Source organism: Triticum urartu, chromosome 2A, assembly GCF_056163025.1.
Source record: "Triticum urartu cultivar PI428250 chromosome 2A, HENAU_Tu73, whole genome shotgun sequence".
NCBI classification, from domain to species: domain Eukaryota; kingdom Viridiplantae; phylum Streptophyta; class Magnoliopsida; order Poales; family Poaceae; genus Triticum; species Triticum urartu.
The window spans coordinates 10,640,914-10,668,689 of NC_141874.1; the positions used below are offsets into that span (position 1 = coordinate 10,640,914).

A 27,776-nucleotide genomic window follows, 5' to 3' on the forward strand; every position below is an offset into this window, starting at 1 on the left:
TGTCTATGAGTGTCCGAACAGCTTCAGATCCTTCCAAGGCGCAGGGGTTCTCTCTCCATTCACTTTGAGCTGGGTTTCTTGTGATCTTTTTAGTAGTTTTTCCGACCAATTTTATGGTAAATTAAGTCGGCGTGCTTCCTTGCAGAGGGTTGTTTTAGACACCTACCCACCAGAAACTTCGCTTTGCGACCCAGGTATAACCAAAGCCTTCCACAAAGGAATATTTACTACTGGGTCCATCACGTGTCCAGATACCGGTGCATCCGTTGCCGTTTCCCCATCGGCTGAAGTTGGATCAAAGTCGCCGGATGCGAATGCTCATTATAGAAAGAACTAGGCCTACTTAGGTAAACAGGCACCCCATCACTACCGTAGTAGTTGAAATCTCTAACTTAGGTGTTAGTGATTCGTTTGATTTCCCATCTGCATTTCTGAACTAGTTTATCATGGTTATTTAACTGGGACATCACGACATGCATCAATACGGACGCTTTATTTGGCAGTTAGCTATGGCACCTTCCTACAAAGAGTCTCTAACAAATGAGGCAGCGAAGGTAGTCAAATAAAGAATAGTAGGGCTAGCTGTCAAGAAAAGCAATTCACTATAGTACAGGTCTACTAGATCTTTATTGCCGGCAAGTAGCTAATCGGTCGCTTGAATGATTAATCACTTTCTATGAGCAGCTAGCGAGCAGATAGCTCAGACCACAGGGATTAAATTTTGACGCTGACCGGCCGCACACATCTACTACAAAAATTAAATAGAATATAGCCTACTAAATGAGAGCCGCGTTTCGGTGCCCGGGTGCATCTGCACCCGGTCAAAAAAATCGTAAAAATTCGAAAAAATTCAAAAAATTCCAAAAAAAATCATTGTGGTAGACAATTTAATGCGTGAGGTACGCTCCAATTTTCAAAACATTTGGACTTCTGTGCAGCTCTCAGCAAAAAAGACAAATCAGACCAGAACAGTATACGAACAGTACACATTTTTACAGACCTCCGATTTGTCTTTTTTTCTGAGAGCTGCGCAGAAGTCCAAATGTTTCGAAAATTGGAGCGTACCTCACGCATCAAATTGTCTACCACCCTAATTTTTTTTGGAATTTTTTGAATTTTTCTAGTATTTATTTTGAGTTTTTTCGTGAGCGCAGGTGCAGATGAGCTCGGGCTCAGATTCGAATTTTCGCTACTAAATTTAGTACATACACTGTTGAATATAGTTCCTTGGTGGCCGGTGGAAAACACAGCAACAGTTTCACCATGTGCCTGCTTGTAATGCATAGTAGTATTATCTCTACAAACTAGCCATGTTCCCGGCCGCAATTGTGCATAAATTACCATTGATTATATTTACTTTTGGGCAAACATTAGTATATATCGTTTTGGTTTTTACGAGTAAAAAAAGTGCACCTCTCTTGTGTTTGTTCTACAAATTATACATAAGCAGAATAGAAGAATGGATGTCAAGTCTTGATGGAAAGTTAATTCAAGATATCATATATTACTTAACGGCATACAAATTCGGAGCGGTACAAATCGACGCTAGGTAGCTTTAGCCAACATGTTGATTGTGAGTGATACACCGTATCAATACAGATTGGTGAAGATCATATCGCGGGAAAATCAATATATGTATGGAATTATGAGAGTCAACCAAATTCACAAATATTGACCACCGCTACTGGAAAATGCAACTTTGCATAGTGCCCTATTGTTTACCATATTCATGATGAGTGTATAATATAGTTTCTTGGCTACTGGTGGAACATATAGCTATATTTTGTGTGCAAGCCATTTAACAATGTTGCAGGCATGGGTATTTTCGTGCCAAATTACCCTAAATAAATGTCTTGGTTACCATGCACAAATACACCTGATAAAAGGGGTGGAGGGAGCACATGGATTCAGTTTGAGGATTTATAGTTCCTATATTTTAGGTAGAGCTGCCATTTCCATTTGATGTGGAAAGATTGGCGCCATATAGTAATTCCCGTCTGAGCCCAGGCTCATCTGCAACCGATGAACAATAAATTCAAAAAGTTCAAAAAAAAAGATTTTTTTTTGGCATTGAAGATGCTCCAATATGCAAGGTGCGTGCACATGTTTTAGGAGAAATGACATTCGAGGGGCTCTACACCTAAAAAAATTAAAATCTTCTCCAAATAGTGTTCTTTTTCAAAGTTTCTCCGAGACCAGAAATTTATTTTTTGTGGAGAGGTCCTTGAATGTCATTTTACCAAGAATTTTTTTAGCTCCTAGCACATTGTTTCATCTTCGATGCAAAATGATTCAGATTTAATTCACAAAAAAATATTTTAATTGAATTTACTGCACCTTGGCACCGAATCACCGCACTCAACGTCATACCCCTATTCGATAAAGTGCAAGTACACAGCAATGATGAGACCGAGAAGCTGAGACCCCCCCCCCCCCCCCCCCCCCCCCCAATTGATAGAAGACATGGAGGGCAAGCAACATGGAGACAAGATACCCAGTAGATATTCTGAATCTAGGGAGCCGGTATCTCAATCCACATGGAGTAAGTATTGACACCGGACGTCTTCATATACTATTTACATAAGTAGTAATATGGCCCACAAAATTTAGTACAAAATCGCTAATTTGTTTGTTTCTCCTAGATTTTGCGGAGATGATCAATCGTGCCAACTTGTCTATGATTGAACTGCAGAATATAGTTTATTCACATCCGTGTCTTCGTAGTCCATAGTCCTTCGTAGTAGTATTTTGTTTTACAAAAATGATGCTCGTAACAACTTGTCAATTTGCATTGATTAGAAGATATGCATGAACGGAACTCCAGCATAAATCGATATTTAAAGGCAGCTGAACGGCATGCATGCATGTGAGTTTTGCTTTGGCAGCTAGCAAATGCATATGGGAGCTACGTCATCGCCGAGAAGCAACAACACATCATCAATGACCACCTAAGGCCAACGGAAATACCAAACCTGCCTTGAGCTGTTGAGCAGCTAGCTAAATTTATGCTAATGACTCAGGGGAGCTGCATCTCAAATAAGAGGAACACAAATCCTATACTTGTTAGGGAAACTACAACGGGGACCACAAAACAGACGACAACAAATGTCCGCGGAAATGACCGGATGTTTCCGTGGATAATGAGCGGGGTATCGGCTATCCAACCGTAGTCATCAAATTTAAAATGTAGGCTATGACTGACAGTGGGCTAGGCGGACTGAGAGGAAAGAGAGGTGAGAGTGAGACACATGGATTATGGGGACATGTGGTCCAACTAACAATAGGCAAGCTGGATGTACAAACTCTCCTGAACCTACCCCAGGTTAGTGCTGGTTTGGGGGATTTCGGATGTCCGGACCGGTCCGGACAAATATGATGACTCTTGCTGTATGGCTTAAAGTGTCTAGACCTCCCAGTTCACACATTTGCAGGCGATATGGTGATCCTCGCTGGAGTTTCCCTTTGCTAGCTGCACGCCATGAGAGCAGGCAATGTATCAACACTTGCAGCAAAATGTCATAATGTGCTGGCATAGTGAATAGTTAAAAGACATGCATAAAAAAAAGTTCTACATACGCCTGAAGATTTAAAATAGAAATTTAAAAACAAATATATTATTCGGTATGGAAAAATATATGCTTCAAGCATAAATTTGAAGCATTAAACATTTTTATCATATTAGTTATATTAAAAAAATCCCTTTTGAGAAGTGCACCTTTGAGTAATACCAATTAAAACATCACGGTTGCCGTCTTGTCAGTGGGTTCTCCTTTGAGCTAGTATCATGTGGTGCCGCCCACCCATCTTAAATCCATCGATTTATTTATTTTGTGAAAGACTCAATGCGTGAAGGGAGCTATGTCATTTTAAAAAAGTCCACCTAATCAGCACCATGTCATCAATGGTACCCAAGGCAACATGAAACACTATGAGCATTCTCCAACAGTTATAAGATAGGTGTTGGTAAATTTATCATCTAGGACATAGCGATTATGTGGCACGTAATAGATGAGAGAAGAGAGCAAAGTTGTATGGTATTTCACCAACAGCCCTTGCACAAGCTTCAAGGTGAAACTGAGAGAACTCACATTTATTTCCCACTCCTATTAGATACTCAACCAATAAGATGTCGTACTTAGATACAACCAATTGAAGTAATTGTACGACATCTTATTGGTTGATGATGTTGAGTATTATGTTTAGTTAGGAAATATAAGATAGACTAGGATATGTCTCAGCTTGTTTTGTATTTCAAGTTGACCATGTACTCCTATATATATGCCTATGAGGCTCAAGCAATACAACAACGATTCCATCAAATCCCTTTCTCCCTTCTAACATGATATCAGCCTAATCGATCCTAAACCCCAGCCGTCACCGCTTCCACATCCGCGCGCCGCCCCTGGGGCGGTTGGCCTCCCTGACCGCCGCCGGGGGCCGCGTCACACGTACCTAGGGTTCGTCTGCCGGTCGTATCGACCGGCTGCTCTAGAGAGTCGTTTTCTCGATCCGTTGATCGGGGTTTTTCTCTCTTGCAGGTTGTATTGATTGGCGTTTCTTTTTTACGTTCCGATCTAAAATCGGTTTGCGTCACTCACCTCCATTTATGCGCATCTACTTCATCGTCTTCTGCTGGATCGGTAGCCGCACAACGCCCGAGCTCTGCTGCATGTCAGCATGCTGCTAGGCAGCCGCTAGCGCAGTCGTGCGTTGGCCTGCTGTCGCGCGCCTGCGCGGGCGTGCTGCATGGCCACGCGTGACTGGTTCCGCGCATGCGGCCGCCGATCGTTGCCTGTGTTGGATTTGCTCCTTGCATGCGTGCATGGATCTTCTTCTTTGCACAACGTGTGCACATGCATCAGCTTGCCTGCCCCACATATATCCGGCCCTACCCTGTACCGCTGCGTGATGCATGTGGCCGGATTCCGTGAAGATTGTCTATGAGTACAGCGTCCCTCCACTGATCGAGTAACGGGCTGCTGCTGCGTCGCCTCATCGGACCGTAGGGCCACCGCCCCGTGGTTCTCCCCGTGGCTGCACCGATCAGCGCCGCCGCTGCGTCGCCCCTTCAGGTCGTAGCGTCACGGCATGTGGTCTCCGTCGCCGCCCTGAGGCTGTTCCGGCCCGTGGTTGCACCATGTCGCGCGCTGCCGCTGCGTCGCCCCTTCGGACCGTAGTGCCGCGGCCTGCGGTCAACCGCCGCGCTCAGGCCGTCCGCTCCAGGCCGTCCCCGAGGCTGCACTGACCCTCGTGCTGCTGCGTCGCCCCGTCGGACCGTAGCGAGCGTGGCACGCGATCCCTGCAACCGCCCTGAGGTCTTCCCCACCGTCGCCCCAACCAGCCCGCCGCCGTTGCATCGGCCCTTTGGGTCGTAATGCTGCGGCCCGCAGTCCACCGACGTCCACGCGCGTTGACTTCCACTTGATATGCGCCCCGCCGCCTCCTTTAGCGCGGGAACGTCACCCTCCGCGCCGGTCTTCGTCATGCTGTCGAGTTCACGATCGCCTACTTCGAGCACCGCCGCCGCCTCCTTAGGCCGCCGCCGCCGCTGCTCTTCTTTCGCAGCTCCTCGGCGACTACCTCGACACCGGCGAGCCCCGACTCGACCCCGACCACGGCGTTCTTCGCACGGCTACCTCGACTACGGCTACACCACATACGCTCTCGACTACCTCGACAAACGGCACAAAGGGCTACCGCCTTGCTTGAGCAACAGGTTGCCACTCCAGCCACGACTCAGCGATGCATCGACCCTTACGACTGTGGGGGGTGTCCGTCGGCTTGCCTTCGGATTCTTCTCCAGTCTCACCGTCTGCATCGCTACCGTTGTGACTGCGGGGGGATGTTGAGTATTATGTTTAGTTAGGAAATATGAGATAGACTAAGATATGTCCCGGCTTGTCTTGTACTCCAAGTTAACCATGTACTCCTATATGTATGCCCACGAGGCTCAAGCAATACACCAACGATTCCACCAAATCCCTTTCTCCCTTCTAACAGATGACAAGGACATTTTATTAACAAGATTTATAGGAGATTCACTAATACACACGCTTCTAGTCGGCAAGCAGTGAGTAGCTTCCTTAGTTTGTTCATAGTGTATAGTATGGCTTAAGACAACAGGGCCAGAGTAAACTTTAAATTGAACACCAGCTGCATATTCAATGTCAGATTTATGTTACTTGCTAACTTTTTGTTTCTAGTAGATTCTACAGTGAACTGTAGAATATGATTTCTTGGTGAAGGTGGAATACATAGCTACAGAAAAACTATTAAAACCATAGTACAATTTTTTGTATAAATGTGTGCAAAGATTGTGGATCTACAAACTTGGTGCAACCTAGTGAGCATACACAATCCGTTTCAAAATACACTGCCTACTTCATTTCATTAGGACAAGCGTCTGATAGATTGGTACAAGTTAGTATGTACATTTATGTGATACAAATGAAACGCACAGGTATGTTTGGTTGAATACAAACCTAATGACATCAATTTTAACTCACATGTATAATATATTAATACTATATTTGGTCAAAGACTGATCCAAGCAAAGCAATGTATGGCATGTATTTTGAAGCAGAGCTATTACTATTTGTTCCTAAATTTTGGGGGGGGGGGGGGGGGGGGGGCATGTGGAGAGAGGTGTTCTGAGCACACAGTGTGCGAACTGTTCCTGAGGCAGCCTTGTGATTCCCTACATTTTGTATATTTTTTTCTGGTCTAAATTTACTTAAGTTTGACCTTTGCTTTTCATTATTTTTAGAATATAACCGGCTAACAATGTACTCTCTCCATTTCTTTTCATTAGATGTATTTTGTAAGTAAAAATTGAATTGTTTACGAATGTAAGGGCACTCTGGTTATAAATATTGAATTGTTATAGGTATCTTCACTAGATGCCAATTGTACTCCCCTGAATTGCAAAAATCATTAATCTGCCACGGGTAATTACTTCTCTAATTAACATTGTAACCAGGGTAATTTTGGTCCAAAATTACTGTCGGATAAGTGTCTTCGTCAATACACCTAATACAAAGAATGGAGGGGCTATATAATTTTGTTAGAGCAAGGACAGCGCTTATGGTTTAGGTATATTTATATTTTAATATGCTGTGGAAAGAGATTAACACTATATCCCTAATCGATATAATGGTAAGTAAGTAGCTTTTATGACTCAGTGAGCTCACTCACCTGCCTTTTAGATGTGTTCGTAGTGGCAAGGTCCTTGCATTGGCAAAATTACCCCCATACGCTAGAGGTGAGGAACCAGAGACACCCAAGGGTCAGACGGCTAGCAACACAGAGGCAAGAGAAGCACATGACACCACAAATATATTTTGCTTCTAGGGCTGGCAGCTCAGACCAAATGGATTAAAATTTGATGCCCAACGCCCTCACGGGCAACTACAGTTACGTAGAAATATGGGCCGCAAAACTTAGTGCAAACTTGCTGGCTTGTTTGTGTCTTCTATACTTGGCGGGGATGATTGATCATGCCAACTTGCGTATGATTGACCGGCAGAATATAGTTGCTTGGTGACCGGTGGGACATATAACTACAATTCTGTTTCATATTACAAACTTGGCACCATAGGCCGCAAAGTGGGTACTTGACGACATTCAAGGATTAAAAAGACATCCATGAATGGAAGGTCCAGCTAGAAAATACTAGAAAATAATGACAAACTTGCTAGTTCTACTGTCCATTATAGGCCGAATTTCGTGTTTTGACCCTTTTTGCAAACAAAATCGGGATCTGACCCCGGTTCGAAAATTTTTCGGGATTTGACCCTTTTGCCTACCGCTAGGCTACACGGCGGTAGGCCTGTGCATGCTACCGCCAAAGGGATCGGCGGTAGCCCACTTATCCACGTCAGCCCCAAGTAAACGGAACCGTCTCCTGCCGTCCACCCTACCGCCAGAGCCCACGGCGGTAGGCTCTGTAATCCTACCACTGTAGGCTCTGGCGGTAGGAGCTGAAACCTTATAAGCCCGCGCGGCCGGCTCGTGGGGCCCACCCACAAACCCGCCCCATCTTCTTCCCCTTGCCGCGGGGCGGCGCAAGAACAGAGAGCACAAGCTCTCTCTCATCCCCTCCACTCCCCCCTCCGATCTCCTTCGTTTGGGCACCATTTTTGCGGATCGAGACGGCTCCAAAACGGGAAAAGTAAGCTCTCTCAATCCCTCCAATTAGTTCTACTCGAAACGCTTTCGATTTGATGCATTATTTGGTGCAAACAAACCTATCTTTTTACTTTGTTTTTACCCTAGGATTGCTTAGGTTGATTATATATGATGTATATAGTTGAATATAAACTCTAATAACTAGTTGTGGAGATTATGTGTAGTTTTGATATGAACCCTAGTTCATCACGAAGGTAGTTGGAGATTAACATTATTTTTGAACAAGTGGTGATGTGATTGATGTTGGAGGGATTGTAAGTAGTTGCTTACATGTGATTGAAATATGTATATGCATTTTTTTGAACAAATGGTCATATGATGGATTTTGATGAATGATGTATATGCAATTTTCTAATTGTTTCAATATACGATAAATGATGAATGTTGGTGAATAATTTATTTACATTGATCATTTATATTTGTTGAATATATGATAAATGATGAATGTTGGTTGAATATGATTCATTTAGATTTGGACTTGATATGTTCATGTTTGTTCAAAATGATACAAGTTGGTTGAAAATGACATCATTTCTTATTGTTTAATTGTTATAGACGGCCACCCCTTGCGCCAGAAATCGGCGTGAAGTACACGATGCTTGATCATGCTTTCGACAACGGTCACCGCGCCCGTTTTATGGAGAACGGAGTGGTAATGTCTATCGTCAATTTGATGTATTGTTTATTATGACAAAATTAGTTACTAACAATTTCGTTTACATTCTGACAGATGCTCCCCCCATTGCGGATTTCCAGGTAAGGCCACTACCCTGGCAAGGCCACTACCCTGTATAAGCTCTTCAGCAACGAGCTAGACAACCTATCAGATTTCCAGGTATACCAAGTAGCTTATCAATCGTTCTGCAACTTTCATTCTACTTAAAGATCCTTTTGTAGGTGAACTAGTTTCCGTACCATAACCGAGAATGGGGGTTCGAGCTCAACTCGATGTGCAACGAGGATCGGCTTGCCTGGCGGTGCATTGTGCCCTTGATATGTGTGTATGCCGTCGAGTGGCACTTACCACAGCGTGTGGCCACACAGTTTGGGATCTTGCAACATACCCCACCGGGTAAACCCACAGACACCGGCGGTTCCGACCTTCACTGGTGAGGACATTGTTCTCTACTTGATGTGTTTTCGTTTATGTTTGACGTTGTCATGACGTCCGTTGCTTCCTATGCCTTGCAGGAAGAGTAGAAAGAATTGTCAGTCCATCACAGACTGGGGGCACGAGCACCAGGAGTACATGAAAATGTGGGACGAGAGAAGGTATCGCAAAGACAGCGAGAGGAGAGTGGTTCAATGGGACACCTACCGTGAACGCCACCTGAAGTGGTATGACGATGGTGTCAAGTACCGTGTACGCCTGAGGCCGCAGTGGACGGAAGACGATATCGCCGAATTGGAGGAGGATGACAGCGAGGACGAAGCTTACCATGGCCGGCTCAGAGGTCTCGAAGGTGATTTCAGAGAGTATGCACCCCTGATGAACAGAGTGGTAAGTGGTGATCTCATTTGTTTTGAGCCATGAGCGATTTTGAGCCTTTAACATATTGGTTACATGTGCAGGCTTCAGATCTCAATAGAAGCATTATCGATGGCTCGAACGCCCTTTCATATGAAGCCAGAACCGTGGAATCCAACACCAAAATGAGGGATACAATGAAGGTAACATCGAGCTCCTTAGCCATGTTACACTATTGCAGAAGCTTGAGTTGATCCTTATTATGTTTTTGGTTGTTCACTATTGCAGAAGTTCATCACCCGTTGTCGTAAGATAGTGGGTATGCTTGGGTGCGCTCACGCGGCCAACGTCCATGATCCTGCTCATGAAGGGTCCATGCGTGCCATTGCTTCATCAAGCCACGCCGGCGGAGCTTCCTCTACTCATGTTGCCTCGTCATCCCGCGTTGTTGAGCAGCAAGAGGAAGAAGAAACAGAGGACGACGAAGAAGAGGAGGAGGACGCAGAAGAAGAGGAGGAGGAGGATGCAGAAGAAGAGGAGGAGGAGGACGCAGAGGAGTACGACGACAATGACGGGCCTCAACCGACGCAGCCAAGCCAGGGGAAGAGGGTATCTCATCCACACCAGGATATTTTGAGCCCATCCCCGTTTCAGAAAACCGGTTCCTCGTCGTCGCACGAAGAAGCCGGACGAAACCCACTCGAAGAGAAACGAGGAGCGTATCGCTAAGAGGGGCAGGAGCAAGTGATAGGTCGTGTTGGTGATATCGTTTAGTGCAACTAGTTGTGAGCAAGAACTTGTATGATATGCTAGTGATGTCTATTTGGTACTTTCAAGCTTTGTTGGTGATGTCGAATTGCTACTTTCAAACTATGTTCAAACTATTTGAAATGTTAATTTGCTATCTACAATGTGTGCGATCATCCTATTTTGAATTACAAACAATATTTGTTGTGATGTTTATTTATTTTTGATTGATAAGACAAAGAACCAGTTTAGAAGTTAACTGGCACATACCCTACCGCCGAATGGGACGGTGGTAGGTGTAGGCATCCTACTGCCAGGACCTTTGGCGGTAGGTTGTGGTACCCTACTGCCAGCGGTCACGGTTTCTTCGTCACAGTACCGAAGGCATGTGTGTAGGACCCTACCGCCAAGGCACGTGGCGGTAGGTTGGGGTACCCTACCGCCAGCGGAAACGCCATCTTCGTCACAGTACCGAAGGCACAGCCTACGGCACTACCGCCGAGCCTGCTGACGGTAGCCTTAGCTGTACTACCGCCACGTCCTGTGGCGGTACGACCGTTACGCCGCATGGCCTCACACAACGGGGCTGACGGCGGCCGCCATTAACCTATCGCCGCTCCCCGTGGCGGTAGGCTGTGCAAGCCTACCGCCATGACCTACGGCGGTAGCGAAAGGGTCAAATCTCAAAACAAGTTCGAACAGGGGTCAGATCCCGATTTTGTTTGCAAAAAGGGTCAAAACACGAAATTTAACCTCCATTATTCCCAAGAATATTAAAGTGTCGCGGCTGAAAGACATGCATGCATGTGAGTTTTGCTTTGTCAGCTCAAAGAAGCAGTACCACGTCATCTTTAACCACGTAAGGCCATCGTAAACTCCTAATCCTGTCTTTTCAGCAAGCTTTGAGCTGCTAGCTAAATTTAAGATAATGACTCAGGCGAGCGGCGGGAGACTAGATGTACATTTACCATGAACACCAGTTTCATCAAGAACAGGAGCAGCACAAATCCTAATTACTCCCTCCGTCCCATAATATTAAAGTGTGGCAACATATCTACGCACGTAGAAAAATGTCTGGTGAGCTTGCATAGTAAATACTAACAGAACAAATACATTCGCAGGTACCTAGTTAAAATCTTCCGATAGGAAACCGACCAACACTAAATATTCGAGTTATTTACATGCCCTAGCGATTTAAACTGCCAACTTTACAAATAAATACCTCTGTCTTCTTTAAGGAAAAAAATGATGTGCATGAAAGAAACTTTTGAAGCATTAAACGTCTTTGCGAGAATTAGATTTTTCCCTGAAAAAGATGGTAGACTCCTGACCTCTGCACCAAGTGATGCGCAGTCATTCTTGTCAGAGTTTGCTACATTCACGAATTTTCATTTTTGAGAAGTGATACTCTGATTATTTATTGTATTGCTCAGTTGACACATCAAGGTAGATGTTGCCCGTGGGTATCTTAACATATGGGGCAATACAAGTGACACAAGTGTGGCAGGTTGTAAAAGTGGTTTGTCTCTTGAGCTGGCTTGTAGTCCGCTGAGACTACTTTTGCGAAAGACTAGGCTTGATACAGCAAGACTGGTCAAACTCTAATCACTACAACCCGGTAGCTGACAAGGTTGTTTAAAGGGCATATAGGAAATACAAAGGACAACTTCACATTAACAGCTACGAAGATGCTTGGGAAACACTATGGAAAACCACAGCGAAACTTTGCATATGTTAGTTTTCTGTGAAGAGTTACGCCATGAAAGATAACTATGCACTGAAGGAAAATTTGTTGGTGCTTGAAAAAACATGAAGTGAGTCACGTCATCTCCAAAAGAATCCACCTAAGTGTTAACACGTCGTCAGTGGTAACATAACAGCGACATGAAATACTCCTAGGCATGCATAAATAGCACTCGAACACGAGTAGCATGTTAATGAAAAGCAATATCGATTCCATTACAGTACATTTCACGTGGAATTGTGTATCCACTCAAATCTCATGCAATGAATCATTTGTTTTTCATGTGATGCAATCAAATAAATATTTTCTACGGGATTCAAATGACTATGACATTGCAAACCTATATTTTTTTTCTATTCATGCGTTTAGAGAAACCCATGAATCAAAGAGGAAATCATCAATGGGAGCAGCAAATAGCTCACAATCTAAGAGCCATAAAACGGCGAGCATTTAAAACAATAACACGCCTTCAAAAGAATTATTGTGCTTAAAAATGTCATTTTAAATCCTGTAAAGTTCTTATTGGCATGAAAAAGTTTAGGAAATAAATAAGCAACACCATTATCTCCTAGAAGTTTTACCTAAGGAATATGACATCTTCAATAACCATGTGAGGCCAATGGAAAATACTTAAAGGCCATTTCAACAAGCATTGTGCTTGCTTCCCAAATTTAGGATAATAACTCCGAGGGCCCACATGTGGCCTCACTTCAGCGCCAAGTGTCATATGGTGAATGGAGATGATGTAGGTCAGAATTAAGGACAGAAATATAGACTTACTTTCTTTTATATAGTACCGAATACACTAATTTTCTCTTTAAAAAAAGAATACACTGATTTCTTTTCAACAAGGGATATGATTAAATTGGGTTGGCTGGCGGAATGCTAGTACCAGTAGCCTCGTGCCGCGTTGCACATGTGTGGTGGGTCCATCCACTGCTTTTACCACCGCTTACCTAATCTGCAAAAGGAGACTCTGAGACATGCATCCACTTGTTATTCTCCGCCCAGTTCTCGCTTCTTGTTTCTCGTCCCTACCTCTGTCACAGCTTTTCTCCCCTCCTTCATGTTCGCACAGCAAGTCTACCATGGATCCGATGAGGTGGAGATATATGATGGCGCTAGGAGTTTGTCATCGTTGCCTGCGCGCTGCACTAATGCGAGAGTTGTCGACGCGAGGTGTTGCCTCGTTGGATGCTTGGCTGGCGCTGTGACGGCCGCCATGCTGTGCTGCAAGCTCCGAGCAAAGGAGGGTCATATGCTAGAATCGACAAGACGTGGTGCTGCAACTGCCCTCACCTAAAGCTAGAATCGGAAGGCATGGCTGCTGCAAGCCCATGCTGTTGTGTTGGAAGGACGACTAAGTCATGCTATGATGGGCGGACGAGGTGCTAGAACTGGCTTCGGTGAGAGCTGCATCCGGCAGGGGGTGGTACTACTATGGGCAGCGACGTGACACGACATGCTGAAAACAACCTCGGTGGGAGCTGCAACCGGCATGACGGGAGTTGGATCTGGTGAGGGGGCGATGCTATGATGGGTGGTGACCTAGCACCAAACGTAAGAATGGTCTTCAGAGAGAGCTGCAACTGGCTTCGGAGGCATGGCAGAACTGGCCTCGGCGGAAGCTGCAACCGGCACGGCTGGAGCTGCATCCAGTGAGGGGGAGGTGCTAAGATTGGCGGTGACGTCACGCGAGATGCTCAAACCATCTGGTGGCTACTTGGTGTAAAAAAGAGAAAGGCCAAAAAAAGAAGGCCCAAAAAAAAGAGAAAACAAAAAAATGAGAGAAAAAGAGAGAAGGGGCAATGTTACTTTCCTTTTACCACACTTGTGCTTCAGAGTAGCACCATGTTCTTCATATAGAGTCTCTTGAGTTATCACTTTCATATACTAGTGGAAATTTTCATTATAGAACTTGGCTTGTATATTCCAACGATGGGCTTCCTCAAATGTCCTAAGTCTTCATGAGCAAGCAAGTTGGATGCACACCCACTTAGTTTCAGTTTGAGCTTTCATATACTTATAGCTCTAGTGCATCCGTTGCATGGCAATCCCTACTCCTCACATTGACATCAATTGATGGACATCTCCATAGCCCGTTGATTAGCCGCGTCGATGTGAGACTTTCTCCCTTTTTGTCTTCTCCACATAACCCCCATCATCATATTCTATTCCACCTATAGTGCTATGTCCATGGCTCACGCTCATGTATTGCATGAAAGTTGAAAAGGATTGAGAACATCAAAAGTATGAAACAATTTCTTGGCCTGTCATCGGGGTGTACATGATGTGAATATTTTGTGTGGTGAAGATGGAGCATAGCCAGACTATATGATTTTGTAGGAATAACTTTCTTTGGCCATGTTATTTTGAAAAGACATGATTGCTTTATTAGTAGGCTTGAAGTATTATTGTCTTTATGTCAAATGATAGACTATTGCTTTGAATCACTCATGTCTTAATATTCTTGCCATGATTAGATTACATGATGAAGATTATGCTAGGTAGCATTCCACATCAAAAATTATCTTTTTTATCATTTACCTACTCGAGGACGAGAAGGAATTAAGCTTGGGGATGCTGATACGTCGCCGTCGTATCTATAATTTTTTATTGTTCCATGCCAATACTATGCAACTTTCATATACTTTTTGGCAAATTTTTATACTATTTTTGGGACTAACATATTGATCCAGTGCCCAGTGCCAGTTCCTTTCTGTTGCATGTTTTATGTTTCGCAGAATATCCATATCAAACTGAATCCAAACGGGATAAAAAGGGACGGAGCTTATTTTTGGAATATTTGGAAAATCTGGGAGAAAGGTCAACTGAGATGGTGCCCGAGCAGGCCACGAGGCAGGGGGCGCGCCCTGACCCTCGTGGGCCACCCGTAAGGCGGTTGATGCCCTTCTTCGGCCGCAAGAAAGCTAATTTTTGGTAAAAAAATCACGGCGAAGGTTTCAGTCCAATCGGAGTTACGGATCTCCATATATATAGGAAACGGTAAAAGGGCAGCAGGGAGGAACGCAGAAACAAAGAGAGACAGAGAGACAGATCCAATCTCGGAGGGGCTCTCGCCCCTCCCACGCCATGGAGACCATGAACCAGAGGGGAAACCCTTCTCCCATCTAGGGAGAAGGTCAAGGAAGAATAAGAAGGAGGGGGGCTCTCTCCCCCTCGCTTCCGGTGGCGCCGGAACGCCGCCGGGGGCCATCATCATCACCGTGATCTTCACCAACACCTCCGCCATCTTCACCAACATCTCCATCACCTTTCCCCCTCTATCTACAATGGTCCACTCTCCCGCAACCCGCTGTACCCTCTACTTGAACATGGTGCTTTATGCTTCATCTTATTATCCAATGATGTGTTGCCATCCTATGATGTCTGAGTAGATTTTCGTTGTCCTATCGGTGGTTGATGAATTGCTATGATTTATTTAATTTGCTTGTGGTTATGTTGCTGTCCTTTGGTGCCCATCATATGAGCGCGCGCGTGGATCATACCATAGGGTTAGTTGTATGTTGATAGGACTATGTATTGGAGGGCAAGGGTGACAGAAGCTTCAGCCTAGCATAGAAATTGATGCATACGGGATTGAAGGCGGGGACCAATATATCTTAATGCTATGGTTGGGTTTTACCTTAATGAACGTTAGTAGTTGCGGATGCTTGCTAATAGTTCCAATCATAAGTGCATAGAATTCCAAATCAGGGATGACATGCTAGCAGTGGCCTCTCCCACATAATACTTGCTATCGGTCTAGTAAAGTAGTCAATTGCTTAAGGGACAATTTTGCAACTCCTACCACCACTTTTCCACACTCTCTATATTTACTTTATTGCTTCTTTACTTACAACAGCTCCTAGCTTTTATTTACGTGCTCTTTATCTTCTTGCAAGCCTATCCAAAAACACCTACAAAGTACTTCTAGTTTCATACTTGTTCTAGGTAAAGCGAACGTCAAGCGTGCGTAGAGTTGTATCGGTGGTCGATAGAACTTGAGGGAATATTTTTCTACCTTTAGCTCCTCGTTGGGTTCGACACTCTTACTTATCGAAAACCGTTGCGATCCCCTATACTTGTGGGTTATCAGAGCCCCCTCCACCGTAGGATCTAAATCGCATGGCCATAATAGAACGCATTTTTATTTAGGTGTGAACCATTTCTCTAGCGCTCGCTCGTCCACCCGCGTTTAAGTTCGGTCCCTAGCCGTAGCCAATAGGGCTTTGCCTCGTAGCCCATCAACCGATCCGTAGTTTTTTTCTTCTCTATTTTCTTTTTAGATTTCAGAATAGTTTCTGTTTTTAGAAAATCCATATCTCCTACAGTTTTAGTATTTTTTTAGTTATTCTTTTCGCATTAGGTTAGAAATTTTATGAAGTTTCTATAGAGAACAAGTTTGGCTATGTTTAAAAACTTGAAATTTTAATTTGCATGAATTTCATTCAAACACTAGATTAGAAATAACATGTGTTTGAAAATATCATTTAAGTTAATTCTTTTTGTAGTTTGTCATAAAAATAGTTGTGTATTCAGTAGCTCTTATGATTTTGTTTTTTACTTTATATTAGAATCTATATTTTAGCATAACAGTATTGTTTTAGTATTTTACAGGATTAGTGCTATTTTCTTTCGTTTTAATTGTTTTAATTATCTGCTTTTGCCTTTTTTACAAGATCTATTTAATTTCTGTTAAGTTAACAATAGACCAATTATTTGTAGTAAAAAATACTTTTATTACTTTGTTTCTTTTATCTTGCTTGAAAATTAGTTTTGATCATTATAGGAGTTTTATAAATGATTTTACTATGATTCTTTTTGCATGGAAATTTTTAGTTGATTTTATTTCTGTTATTTAGTAAAACCTTTATTTTGGTTTTTGTTAAAATTTATTAGTGGCCGAAAATTTATTTGTAGCTTGTTTTACTTGTAGTAAGATGCTGCATTGAGTTTTATTGTTTTCTTTGGTTTTGTATGATGGTATGCTTACGTATGTCTTGTTTGTTTTGATAGATTATGCGGAGTGTGACGCTTGTTATTAGATTTACTTCCTGTTATAGTATTATTTTGTATGATGGTATGCTTACGTATGTCTTGTTTGTTTTGATAGATTATGCGGAGTGTGACGCTTGTTATTACGAGTCTGTAGAGTTTGAAGATCGTCACCAAGGCAAGTCATTTGATCATGTATTTTATTACCTATGATTTTTATTGCATTAGTTGATATCCCGCCCACACTTCATGCAAGTAGGTGAATTTGATTTTCTGTTCTTGAGTAGTATCATGTGGTAGGTTGAACCCAAATCACCTTGTTACCAATGCCCAGGAACGTTGTAGTTATTTTGCTATGCTTAGTAGACAGGGTTTGTTGAGTGAATTACATGGGAATTGTGAGATTTAGGTTGACGACTACAACCCCAAGACTTCTAGCTCTCAAGACGGACTTCAATTTCACTACTGGGTCGAGGACAGATGGAAGGGCACCCTGGAGTTCCCAGTGGTTAACCCAGGGATGCTTGGAGAAGCGCCATGACATCTTGCGGAAAGCTTCACCCAGGCTCGAAGAAACGAATGGATACACCTTGACTGGAAACTTACTTGTTGAGCCACAAGTCAATATGGACTCTGGCTTGGTTGACCCTAGTTGTGACTATGGACGGACGGTGCCAGGAGAGGTAGAAGAACAGTAGGAAATGGATGGGCACCGGTGGTGGCCCAGAGGAACTCTACGGAAGGCCATGTTTCGTTTGTCCCGTCCTCAAACATTAGGCAGTGCGAGGGTATAAAAGGAGGGAACGATTCTTGTGGGTAAAGTGCTGAAGACTCTGCAGAGTGGAAATCTCATTGATCAGCCCTATCCCCGGTTACGGACATCTGAGCCTATGGAATTAGATTTATCTGGAACTCTCAACACCAAAATAATTAATTAAATGCTGGGTTAATAATGACTTTGGTATGAGACACTGGTTGGCGGAACCATCTCATTAACAACAAATACTTTGTAGTAATTAAAAGCAAGTCCTTTTGTTGTAGTATATAAATTTCTTTTCGCAAAAACTTAAACTTGCAGCCCCACAACCAAAATTGCATACATCGATAGGATTTTATTATTGTTTCCTCTATGTGACTTGCCGCAAATTCAAAATGCTGACCTACACGGCTGCAACGTGTCATGATGCAGAGGTTTGTTCCGACTAGGAGTGAGGCTACCATCTATGCTCGGTGATATGCCCTTGGAGTCGTGTGGACTCGCTATCTTCTATGTCTACCGCAGTAGTTTATCTCATGAGTTGGCCTTTGGCCGAAATTATTCTATTGTAATAAAGACTCTATATGAGATTTGATGTAATAAAGCACGTGTGATTGAACTTTGATATATACATCAATGTACTGTGTGTACGATTGAACTTTGATATATACATTAATGTACTCTGTGTGCCAGCCTGATCTTGGGACGGCATAGATACACAGAGACTTGACCGTTTCGGGTCGGGTCGGTACATTTTACTTTCGCATGTATTGTATATTTTGTTTAAACACTCATTAGTGATTGCACGTCAGAATAGCAAGCCATTTTTGTTCTCCCATATAGTATGATCTTAGTTTGTATTTGGCACATGATATATCACTGAAATAGCATGTTACTCTTTATGTATATGCATCTTGTGTCAGCAACCGTGTTGTGATTAGAGTTGGACCAGTCTTGTATTAAGCCCAAGCTTTGATTAAAAAAAGTTCAATGGGGTGGGCGGCTATACAAGCCAGCTCAAGAGATAACCCACTTTTAGAACCTGCCACACTCGTGTCACTTGTGTTATCCCATATGAGATGATACACACGGACCATCTAACCATAAAAACAGAAGCCCACAACTAGAGTGATGTGTCAATTGGTAACTATAATAATTAGTCAAGGGTCCATTGAGGATTTTTTTTAATGTAACTAATTCCAACAAAATTGTTTAATGCTTCAAATTTAACCTTTAAGCACAAATTCCATAAAGAACAAACAAGTATTCATGTTTAAAATTTGAAGTTTAATTCACCGGGCACATGAAGAATTCAAATATTTTGTTACGACTAATTTTCCATAGTTAACAAGTTCATGATTTGTGTTGCTCCTATTGTAGGCATGCACACCTGGTGTTCATGGTTAATCCACATCTAGTCTCGAGCAGCTCGTCTGAGTTATTATTTTAAATTTAGCTAGCTGCGCAAGGCTTGCTGAAATGACAGGTTTAGAATTTACATTGGCCTTACGTGGTTATAGACGACGTCGTATTGCTTCTTTGAGATGACGTCGCTCCTCTCTTCATTTATTGGCTGCTAAAAGCAAGACATTTATATATTCAAGAGCAGCAGGTGAAATCACAAGGACTAGCAAGTTGGTCATTATTTTCCTAATAGTATTTTCTAGCTGAACATCCATTCATGAATGTGCCCTTAATCTCCAGTGTCGTCGAGTGCCTACTTTGCCGGGTATGGTGCCAAGTTTGTAAAAAGAAATGGTACTATAGAGTACAACGACGCACGCAACAAAGCTGTAAGTATATGTCCCAGTGCTCACCATGGAGCTATATTCTACAGATCAATCATATACAAAAGTTGGCACGATAGATCATCTCCACAAAATTTAGGAGAAACAAACAAGGCAGCAAGTTTGTGCTGCATTTCGAGGGCCAAATTTCTAGTTAATTATACTAGTACATGAAGACGTCCAACGTCAAAATTTAATCCATATGGTCTGAGCTGCGAGCTGCCTAGAATCAGAATATATTTTGTCCTACCTTGTGCTTCTCTTGTCTCCACGTTGCTTGCCTTCCCGTGCCTTGGGTGTCTCAGCTTTCTTCTAGATTTGTGCACCTACTAATAGAAAGATCTTGGCCTCAAATACTCCACTTTTCATGAAATACATATATTCACCAATGATTGGTTGGACTAAATACTACATTTATTTGCTTAGAAGGGGAAAGATGGTTGTGCTCGTACGTAGTTTTTCCTAGGACCATTCCAACAGGATGCTCAGAGGTGGGTGGAGAAAAAGCTCAAAAGCCACACTTCCTGTGCTTTCAAAGGATGTAAATCATCTTCATCCTTTCGCTTTTCAAAGCCCCTGAAATAAATACTTAATTTCCTTTATCAGAGATTCACATATTCTCGGTCTCCTTGAAAGAACATGGGTTCAATAAGGGGGTGGGGGTAATTTTACCGTGAACAATGTCCCTAGGTTTGGCGGTAAATGGCAGGTGTGTGAGTTCCTTGTGTCATAAAAAGCTATGTACCTGCCACTATATCTGTTAGAGGATATAACGTTAATATATTGTCACAACACATTAAAAGTCAAGTCTACCTATAACAATAAGCACCATCATTTCTTGAGTTGAATTATGTACTTCCTCCATTTCTATTACCAGGTATCTTTTTAGTGCATGGTGACCAAGACATTGTTGTGAGGATTATTTCCCCTGGTTATAATGTTGATTAGAGCAGTAATTATAAGTAGCTAATTAATGATTCTTGAAGTTTTTATTAGGGATATGAAGTCATACTCTTTCGATAACAAATTGAAATTCTGATCTACCTATAACCTAACAACTGTCATTGCTAAAGTTGAATTCATATATTCCCTCTGTTTCTTTTATCAAGACTCTGATTTTGTGCATGGTTACCAATAAATTTATTTGAGGATTATTTCCCCTGCTTACATGTTGCTTGAAGTAGTAACTAACGGTAGCTAGTTAGAGTGAGTCATTTTGAAGCCCGAACTCCATGAAGTTTTTTTTGAGAAGTTCAAAATGTATACTTTAAAGTTTCAAAAAAATCGTTAATATTTTCTACATGTTTATATGGATGTATTATATGAAGGGTATAAAGAATTACAATGAAATACATTAACATGTGAGCTACATAAAAATTGTTCATTTTTTATAGTGAATAGTCTGTGTATTGTTCCCTATTTTCGAAATCACATATTTTTTTGTGTGTAGATCTCACCTTAATGTACATCATCATCAAACATTACACATGTAGTATACATCCTAATGAAGGTGCACTATTGTTTTCAGAATTCTTTGAAACTTTAAAATGTTTTTTTAACTGAGATCCATGGAGCTCGAGCTCTATTTTCGATTTGCAAAGGTAATTAATGAGTCTTACAGTTTCTGGGGAATAGATTAGAATCTACGGGAGGAAGAAGGAAAGGTACCTAAAAATTCAGAAACAAATACATTTAATAAAAAGGACAGGATGAATTATGTATTGATGGCCACTTACATTCCAAAAACATTAAAAAAAGAGAAAAGGTGAAGCTGAAGTAAAATAGAAATTGGGAAGGAAAAATGAAAATAGGTGGAAATTATCTCGTGTGCTCAGTATGTCAACCTCCACCGGGCTCTCCCGAGGACAACTATTACCTACTGGCCCAAATGAGAAATTTCCGTGAACCCTGGCCCCGTTCATATTTAGGTGCAAAATAGTAATAAGCTCGATCTGAAATACATCGCGTACTTTTTTGAAGGATCAGTCTTTGAACAAAAAATATTCTACTTTAGGCAATAATTAATGTCCCATCAAATAATAGTAATAAGCTCGCTCTGAAGTATTTTATGTCAGTGAGTAATAATATGGTTAATTTATTTCCCATCAAGACTTGACATATACGTATGTATCGATGCATATTATGTATAAATAACACAAGTCGGAATGGATCTTCTTTTTCATAAACTATTCTCTCCGTTCAATAATATAACATGTTCTAACTTTTTTTCTGAATTGGATGTATATAGACACATTTTAGTGTGTTTGCCACTCATTTAAGTCCCTACGTTGTCTATATTGAAATATCCAAAACATCCTATATATGTGAATGGATGGGCTACATAACAATAATATCTACTGATATGTATCTGAAATTTAAATGCGCTCAATGATATGTTTTTACCTGCAACTGCTTATGGGGACATGGCTGGTTTGTAAAAATAAAACACAATTGTGGATTACAAGGACGCACACAAAACTGTAGCTATGTTTTTCCACCGGTCGCTATTGAACTATACTATACAGCTCATCATACACAAGTTGACAAGTTGGCACGATCGATCATCTCCGCAGAATCTACGAGAAACAAACAAGCAAGCACGTCATAAATTTAGTAGGCTATATTCTATTGAAATTTTGTAGTATATGCATACGGTCGGGGTCAAAATTTATTCCATGTGGCCTGAGCTACCTGCTCGCTGCATGTTCAAAGGAAGTGAGGAATTATGCAAGCGACTCTTTGACGACATGCCGTCAATACCTATCAGGTCCTGTACATTTGTCTTTCTTGACAGCCTTCGCTGCCTCATTTGTTAGAGAGACTCTCTGTAAGCGTCCGTATGCATGCATGTGTTGAAGTCCCAACTACTAAGTCACGATAAACTAGTCCAGAGAAATGGAGATTGGAAATCTAACGAATCTCTAACTGCCAAATGAATGAATATACAACGTGTGCATGTCCTACTCATAGTCGACGACGTTATCTTACGGGTGCTTCTAGTTCTACCTGTCGTTGGTTCATGCCCCACGGCCTACAGTCTCATAATTTTTTCTTACTCCACACGAGCGTGCACTTTTGTTATACTATATAGATTCTGGACAATTTTTTGTCTACTTTACGGCTTGTCTGTGTGGATATCTGTGAGCATTAATGCATGGGTGTATTGCTATCTTATATCCCTGTTTAGATTGGCTTTTAAACAATAATTTGGATAGTTGTATCTTTAATCGGACATGATTCCATGCTTATACTTATTTTTTCTTTTGACACACGGTTAAACTTAATAGGAATCCTGCTATTTTTGCATTTGTAGCTTATTTTCGAGCTTGACAAGAAAATATTTGTAAGCATTAACGTATGCTTGGATTGATTTTCTATATGCCTATTTGGATTACTGAATTTGTAAATAAGCATTCCAATATTTGTATCTTAATTGGACACGACTCCATGGTTAAAATGAATTGGAATCCTACCATCTGTCTCTAGAAGCAATCATGTATGTGAATGTTTTTCTTGCACCATATATATTGACGGTGCAAATATGGTACTCCCTCTGTAAAGAAATATTAAGAGAGCTTAGATCACTATTTAGTGATCTAAACACACTTATATTTCTTTACAGAAAGAGTACGTGGAAGTGAAAGAAGAGAGCCGGAAGAGCACCATGTACAATACTGAAAGTGAAGTGTCGAAAAAGAATATGAAGGAATTTGAAACATTGAAGAATACAAGATGTCATATGACAATGTGTTTTACCAGTATATGTGTGTCCTTCTTTGCTTTCCACAACATTAGAAAATGTGGAAATATAATTTTGTATTCATATTATACCTTTTAATGATACAAAACTATTTATCTTCCCTCCATACGTATTTCTTCACCAGTCTTCATCTTATTTTCTCCTAGATAATTGTATTTAATACTAAGAGGTGAATAATTATAGCTTATTCCGCTGGTTGTCACATTGTAATAAACATTAGCTTGTACATTTATGATGCGAAGGTGGTAGGCAACATATAAATTTATAATTCCATGAACTGTTTGCAGAGTATCATAATGCTAAGTACATACAATAGATTTAGTTTGACAATACAATAAAATAACAACTTTTGCGGCTTCTGCCCACACAGACAGTGCACACAACCCAACAACACACATTACATTAGCATTGTCATTGCTTTATTTGTACAGACACACGTTGTTCCCTTTTGTTTTTTGAAGAACCGAGGAATGCACGACCACTGAGGACATGGGATCTACAAAATTCTTATTAGGATATATATTCCTGATAATCGGTTAAAGCATGCACTAACTCTATTAAATTTTCTCATAGAGATGTGCGGCCAGCCGTGGTTTAGCTTGCAGAACCAGGGGTTCAGCTAAGACAAGCGCGCCGGTATTGCTTTCTTGGAGACTGATTCTGTCAACTCCAGGGGGCTTCGTCCAGGAGAATCCCTGCAACATCCTCGCAAACAACATCACTGTGACTGAGGTACCAAGTGAAATTCCGGGACAACCCCTCCTCCCACTACTAAATGAAATAAAACGTAGTCCTGTTTCATTGAGGAGCACATTTGCGGTATTCAAATGCCTCTCGGGCTGAAAATCAAGTGGTTCGTTCCAGATCTTGGGATTCCGACCAAGTCCCATCCGGCTTAAAATGACATGGCTATCCTTAGGGATGGTGTAGCCAGCGATAGTGGTGTCTACCATGGCGACATGGGGTGGGTTAAAAGCATGGTATGGGTGTATGCGGAAAGCTTCTTGGATGCATGACTTGAGATAGTTTAGTAGTGGAATGTCAGACTCCTGGACAAGTTTATCTTTACCGACGACGGTGTCGATTTCATCAGTTGCTTTTTTCATCACCTCTGGCTTGTTCACCATTTCAGCGAGCGCCCACTCAACAGCATTCGATGGGTTATCGATTGTTGCATACATCATTTCCTACATCGATATAGAAAAAAAATGGTCAGTTTTCTATCAAAAGAAAGTTGGGGGATCAAATTCTTCTTGCAGTTCACGAATGCATGCATGGTTGTTTGTTGGATTACTGAATATTGATAGAGGTTGAAATGCGTACTAAGCACTATCTGCGCCCGGATATCATCCACGGACAACAATGGTTGGCCATCTGCATCATCTAGATAAACCAGGACGTCCAGAAAGTCTCTGGCCTCTTTGCTTCCACCACCATTCCGAAGATTCGACCTTTCGATGATCCTCTTCTCAATGATGGAGTCATGCAACCAGTTGAGTATTCCCATAGCATCCTTGGAAACCTTCTCATGGCCCTCCAAATCAAGCCCTACAAGGGCTGGGAAGTAGTCGGACACGCAGAAGTTATAGAGGTAGTTGAGGAGCGTGAAGAGAGCGGCAACATGTGCCATCTCATCATGTCCGGGTCCGCTAGCCGACGAACCCGGCAGCTTGCTGCCAAAGTATCTCTTACCCAACACGAGCCTTCTTATCATGTTACCACAGAAATGCTGGGCGACATGTCGCACGTCGACGAGGTTGTTTGGACATGCCATGCAGGTTTTGTTGATGTACGTCACGAGGTGGTCACACTCCTCCTGCCGAAGATGATGGAGTTTCTGCTTCATGGACGGGGTGAGGATCTCCGAAGTGAGGACGCGCCTCATCTTCTTCCACTGCTCTCCATGTGGTGTCACGATGGTGCCCTTGTACCCGAAGCTGAACGAACCCGAGGCGAAGGTTGCCGGACGGGAGGCCAGCACCTCGTCCTTCTTCTGCAGAACCTCGCATGCTATCTGCGGGCATGTCACGGCGACGACGTGAATGGCTCCGAGACGGAGGCACATGATGTCTGTGTCCATCTCCTGGAGCAGGCGATGGATCCACCGGAATACGGCCGGCTTGTTCCACATCATCTGGTGAATGTTGCCGATGAAGGGCAGCGTGGGAGGCCCGGGTGGGAGCTGGTGTTGCTCACTTTTGACAGACAGTAGAATTTTTCTATTTTTGAGTGCAAAAAAAAGTACGGTGACCATGGTAATGACCAGCGTAGCAAAAGCCGTAAGACTTGAGAATCCGTACATTGTTTGCGAACTCATTGCGCATGAGCTAGCTGTACGGATGCTATGAAGTAGGATATATAGATGGAAAGTTGTGGAATAGGATGTACTGAATAGATTTGTGTTCGAAGACACTCTTGCTCTTGGTGCATCTAGCTCGTTTCAGAGGGTATTAATAGGACGAAGTGCTAGCTAGGCTCCAACTGGCCCAAGTACTAAAAAAAATGTCAGATGTCTAAACATCGTAAGGGAGCTATCTCCTGTCCATATCTATATATATGTTATGAATATTTATTTATTGATCGGAGACTCTTTCAGTACCCCAGATTAACTCACATCATTCAACTTGTCGCCACAGTTGGATGTAAGCGAAATGGCTAAAATAAAATAAGGATGTGACTTAACAACAATTAAATTACCAAAACAAGAGGCAAACATGCAACCATGTTCATCTCATCGTCGGTACAGGCTAAACTATCTTCACCGTGATTCTATAGTGGGTCCGAATTATAACCTCTGAAATCTATCACACGTAAGTTGATATAAGTACATATATACAATGATTATTAAGTGCATATGTAATATAACTCTGTCTTGTCTAAGGATTTCAAACATAAGAATAATCGCCGTTGCCACCCTTGGCAACAGTAGGACCGAAGGCACCCCTGCCGACTTCCCGGAGCGCCCCTGCCACCGAGGCCAGCCAAAGGCGAGAAGCGCTGAACCGTTGTGCTCCACCCGCCGGAAGAACCTCCAACCACAGCTCTGAACAAGGGCTGGCCGAACCTCCGCCACTGTGCCACCACCGCGACCAACCAAGGAGGCCCCTGTCAACGTGGCTGACTGCAGACCAGGTCGCCAATCGCCCACGCCACTATGAAGCCGGATCTCGCCGATGCAGCCACCATCCCCGACCTCCAGCACCCACCACCAGCCAGGAAGGCCATCGCAGAGGTGGCCACCCGCTGCCCGCACCGCCACCGTCCCAATGACCCAGTAGCGCCGCACCACCTCGCGGCCCGCCGCGAGGAGGCAGAGGTACCCATGCATCGCCTCTACACACCGTGCCGCCGTGACACTCGACCCCAGCGCGATGCTCCAGCTCGGGGAGCCGGCCCATGTCGGCGCCTACCGAGCGGGAGGACACAGAGGCCCCACCACTATTAGCGACGAATGGGCTTTGCCGATCCACGCCCTTGGGCGGTGGCGAGGGAGGAGCTAAGGGCAGCGCTGATTTAGGGTTTGCCCCAGCCGCGTCGCGGGAGTGGCGCGCGGGGAGATCGCATCCTGTCGTACTTCTTCATTCGAAGTATACCGGCATATTTGCTCTTTTGGTTTAATAATAGATAAACCTTACAATGATTTAGTAGTTTTTATATCCAAATACAATTAACTAACAGAAAATAAGATAGGAGAACTGCAGCTATTAATACATGAAATTTCCAATTTGCATCAAAAACATAATGATCATTAAAACATAACATCATAAGAGCATCTCCACTCGCGCGCCAACATGCCCCCAGGGCTCTTTTTTTAGCGCTGGCGCCTAAAAGTCGCGCCCCCAAGACCTTGTTTATCGCCGGTTTGGGCCGAAATAACAGCTGGCGAACCCGAGCCGAACCCAAGCCCCCAGGGGCCACCTGGGGGCGCCGGCCGAAGTGAAAAGGCACCTGGGTCCGCTCTGTCAGCGAGAGACGGCCCTTTTTCCCGCCGATCCCCCGCTTTGCCCCCTACATTTCCCTCCATTCCCCCCTTTTGCCCCTCTTCTCCCGCCAATTTTCTCCCTCTACCCGCCATCCGGCCGCCATCCCGCCGAAGAAGTATACGGTCCCTTGCGCCGCTGCTGTTGCCGATGCTACCTAGCCGAAGCAGAGGAAGCCGAGGGCGCCACCGGCAAAATCATCGGGCAGGTCGAACGCCGAATGAAAGGCGGAGGTTCAACGCTGGGAGGCCTTCACCACCGACCGACGGAACTGGCTCAACTCCAAGAGGGCCCGGGACGCGGCCGCGTTAGCGGCGGAGCAGGCAGAGGCGTCTCGCACGGGGATGA

At 43.2% G+C, this 27,776-nt stretch overlaps 1 protein-coding gene across 1 annotated transcript; it reads right to left on the reverse strand.

The window, feature by feature from the left end:
- Positions 1 to 24,005: 24,005 nt before the first annotated feature.
- LOC147982840 (tyrosine N-monooxygenase-like) lies at positions 24,006 to 25,726 on the reverse strand. The gene is made up of 2 exons (XM_087539369.1): positions 24,779 to 25,726; positions 24,006 to 24,635 (listed from the first exon to the last, which is right to left on the reverse strand). Exons 1-2 carry the CDS (start codon positions 25,700 to 25,702, stop codon positions 24,006 to 24,008), a joined length of 1,554 nt encoding a protein of 517 aa, XP_087395495.1. The 5' UTR covers positions 25,703 to 25,726.
- Between the last annotated feature and the right edge of the window lie 2,050 nt (positions 25,727 to 27,776).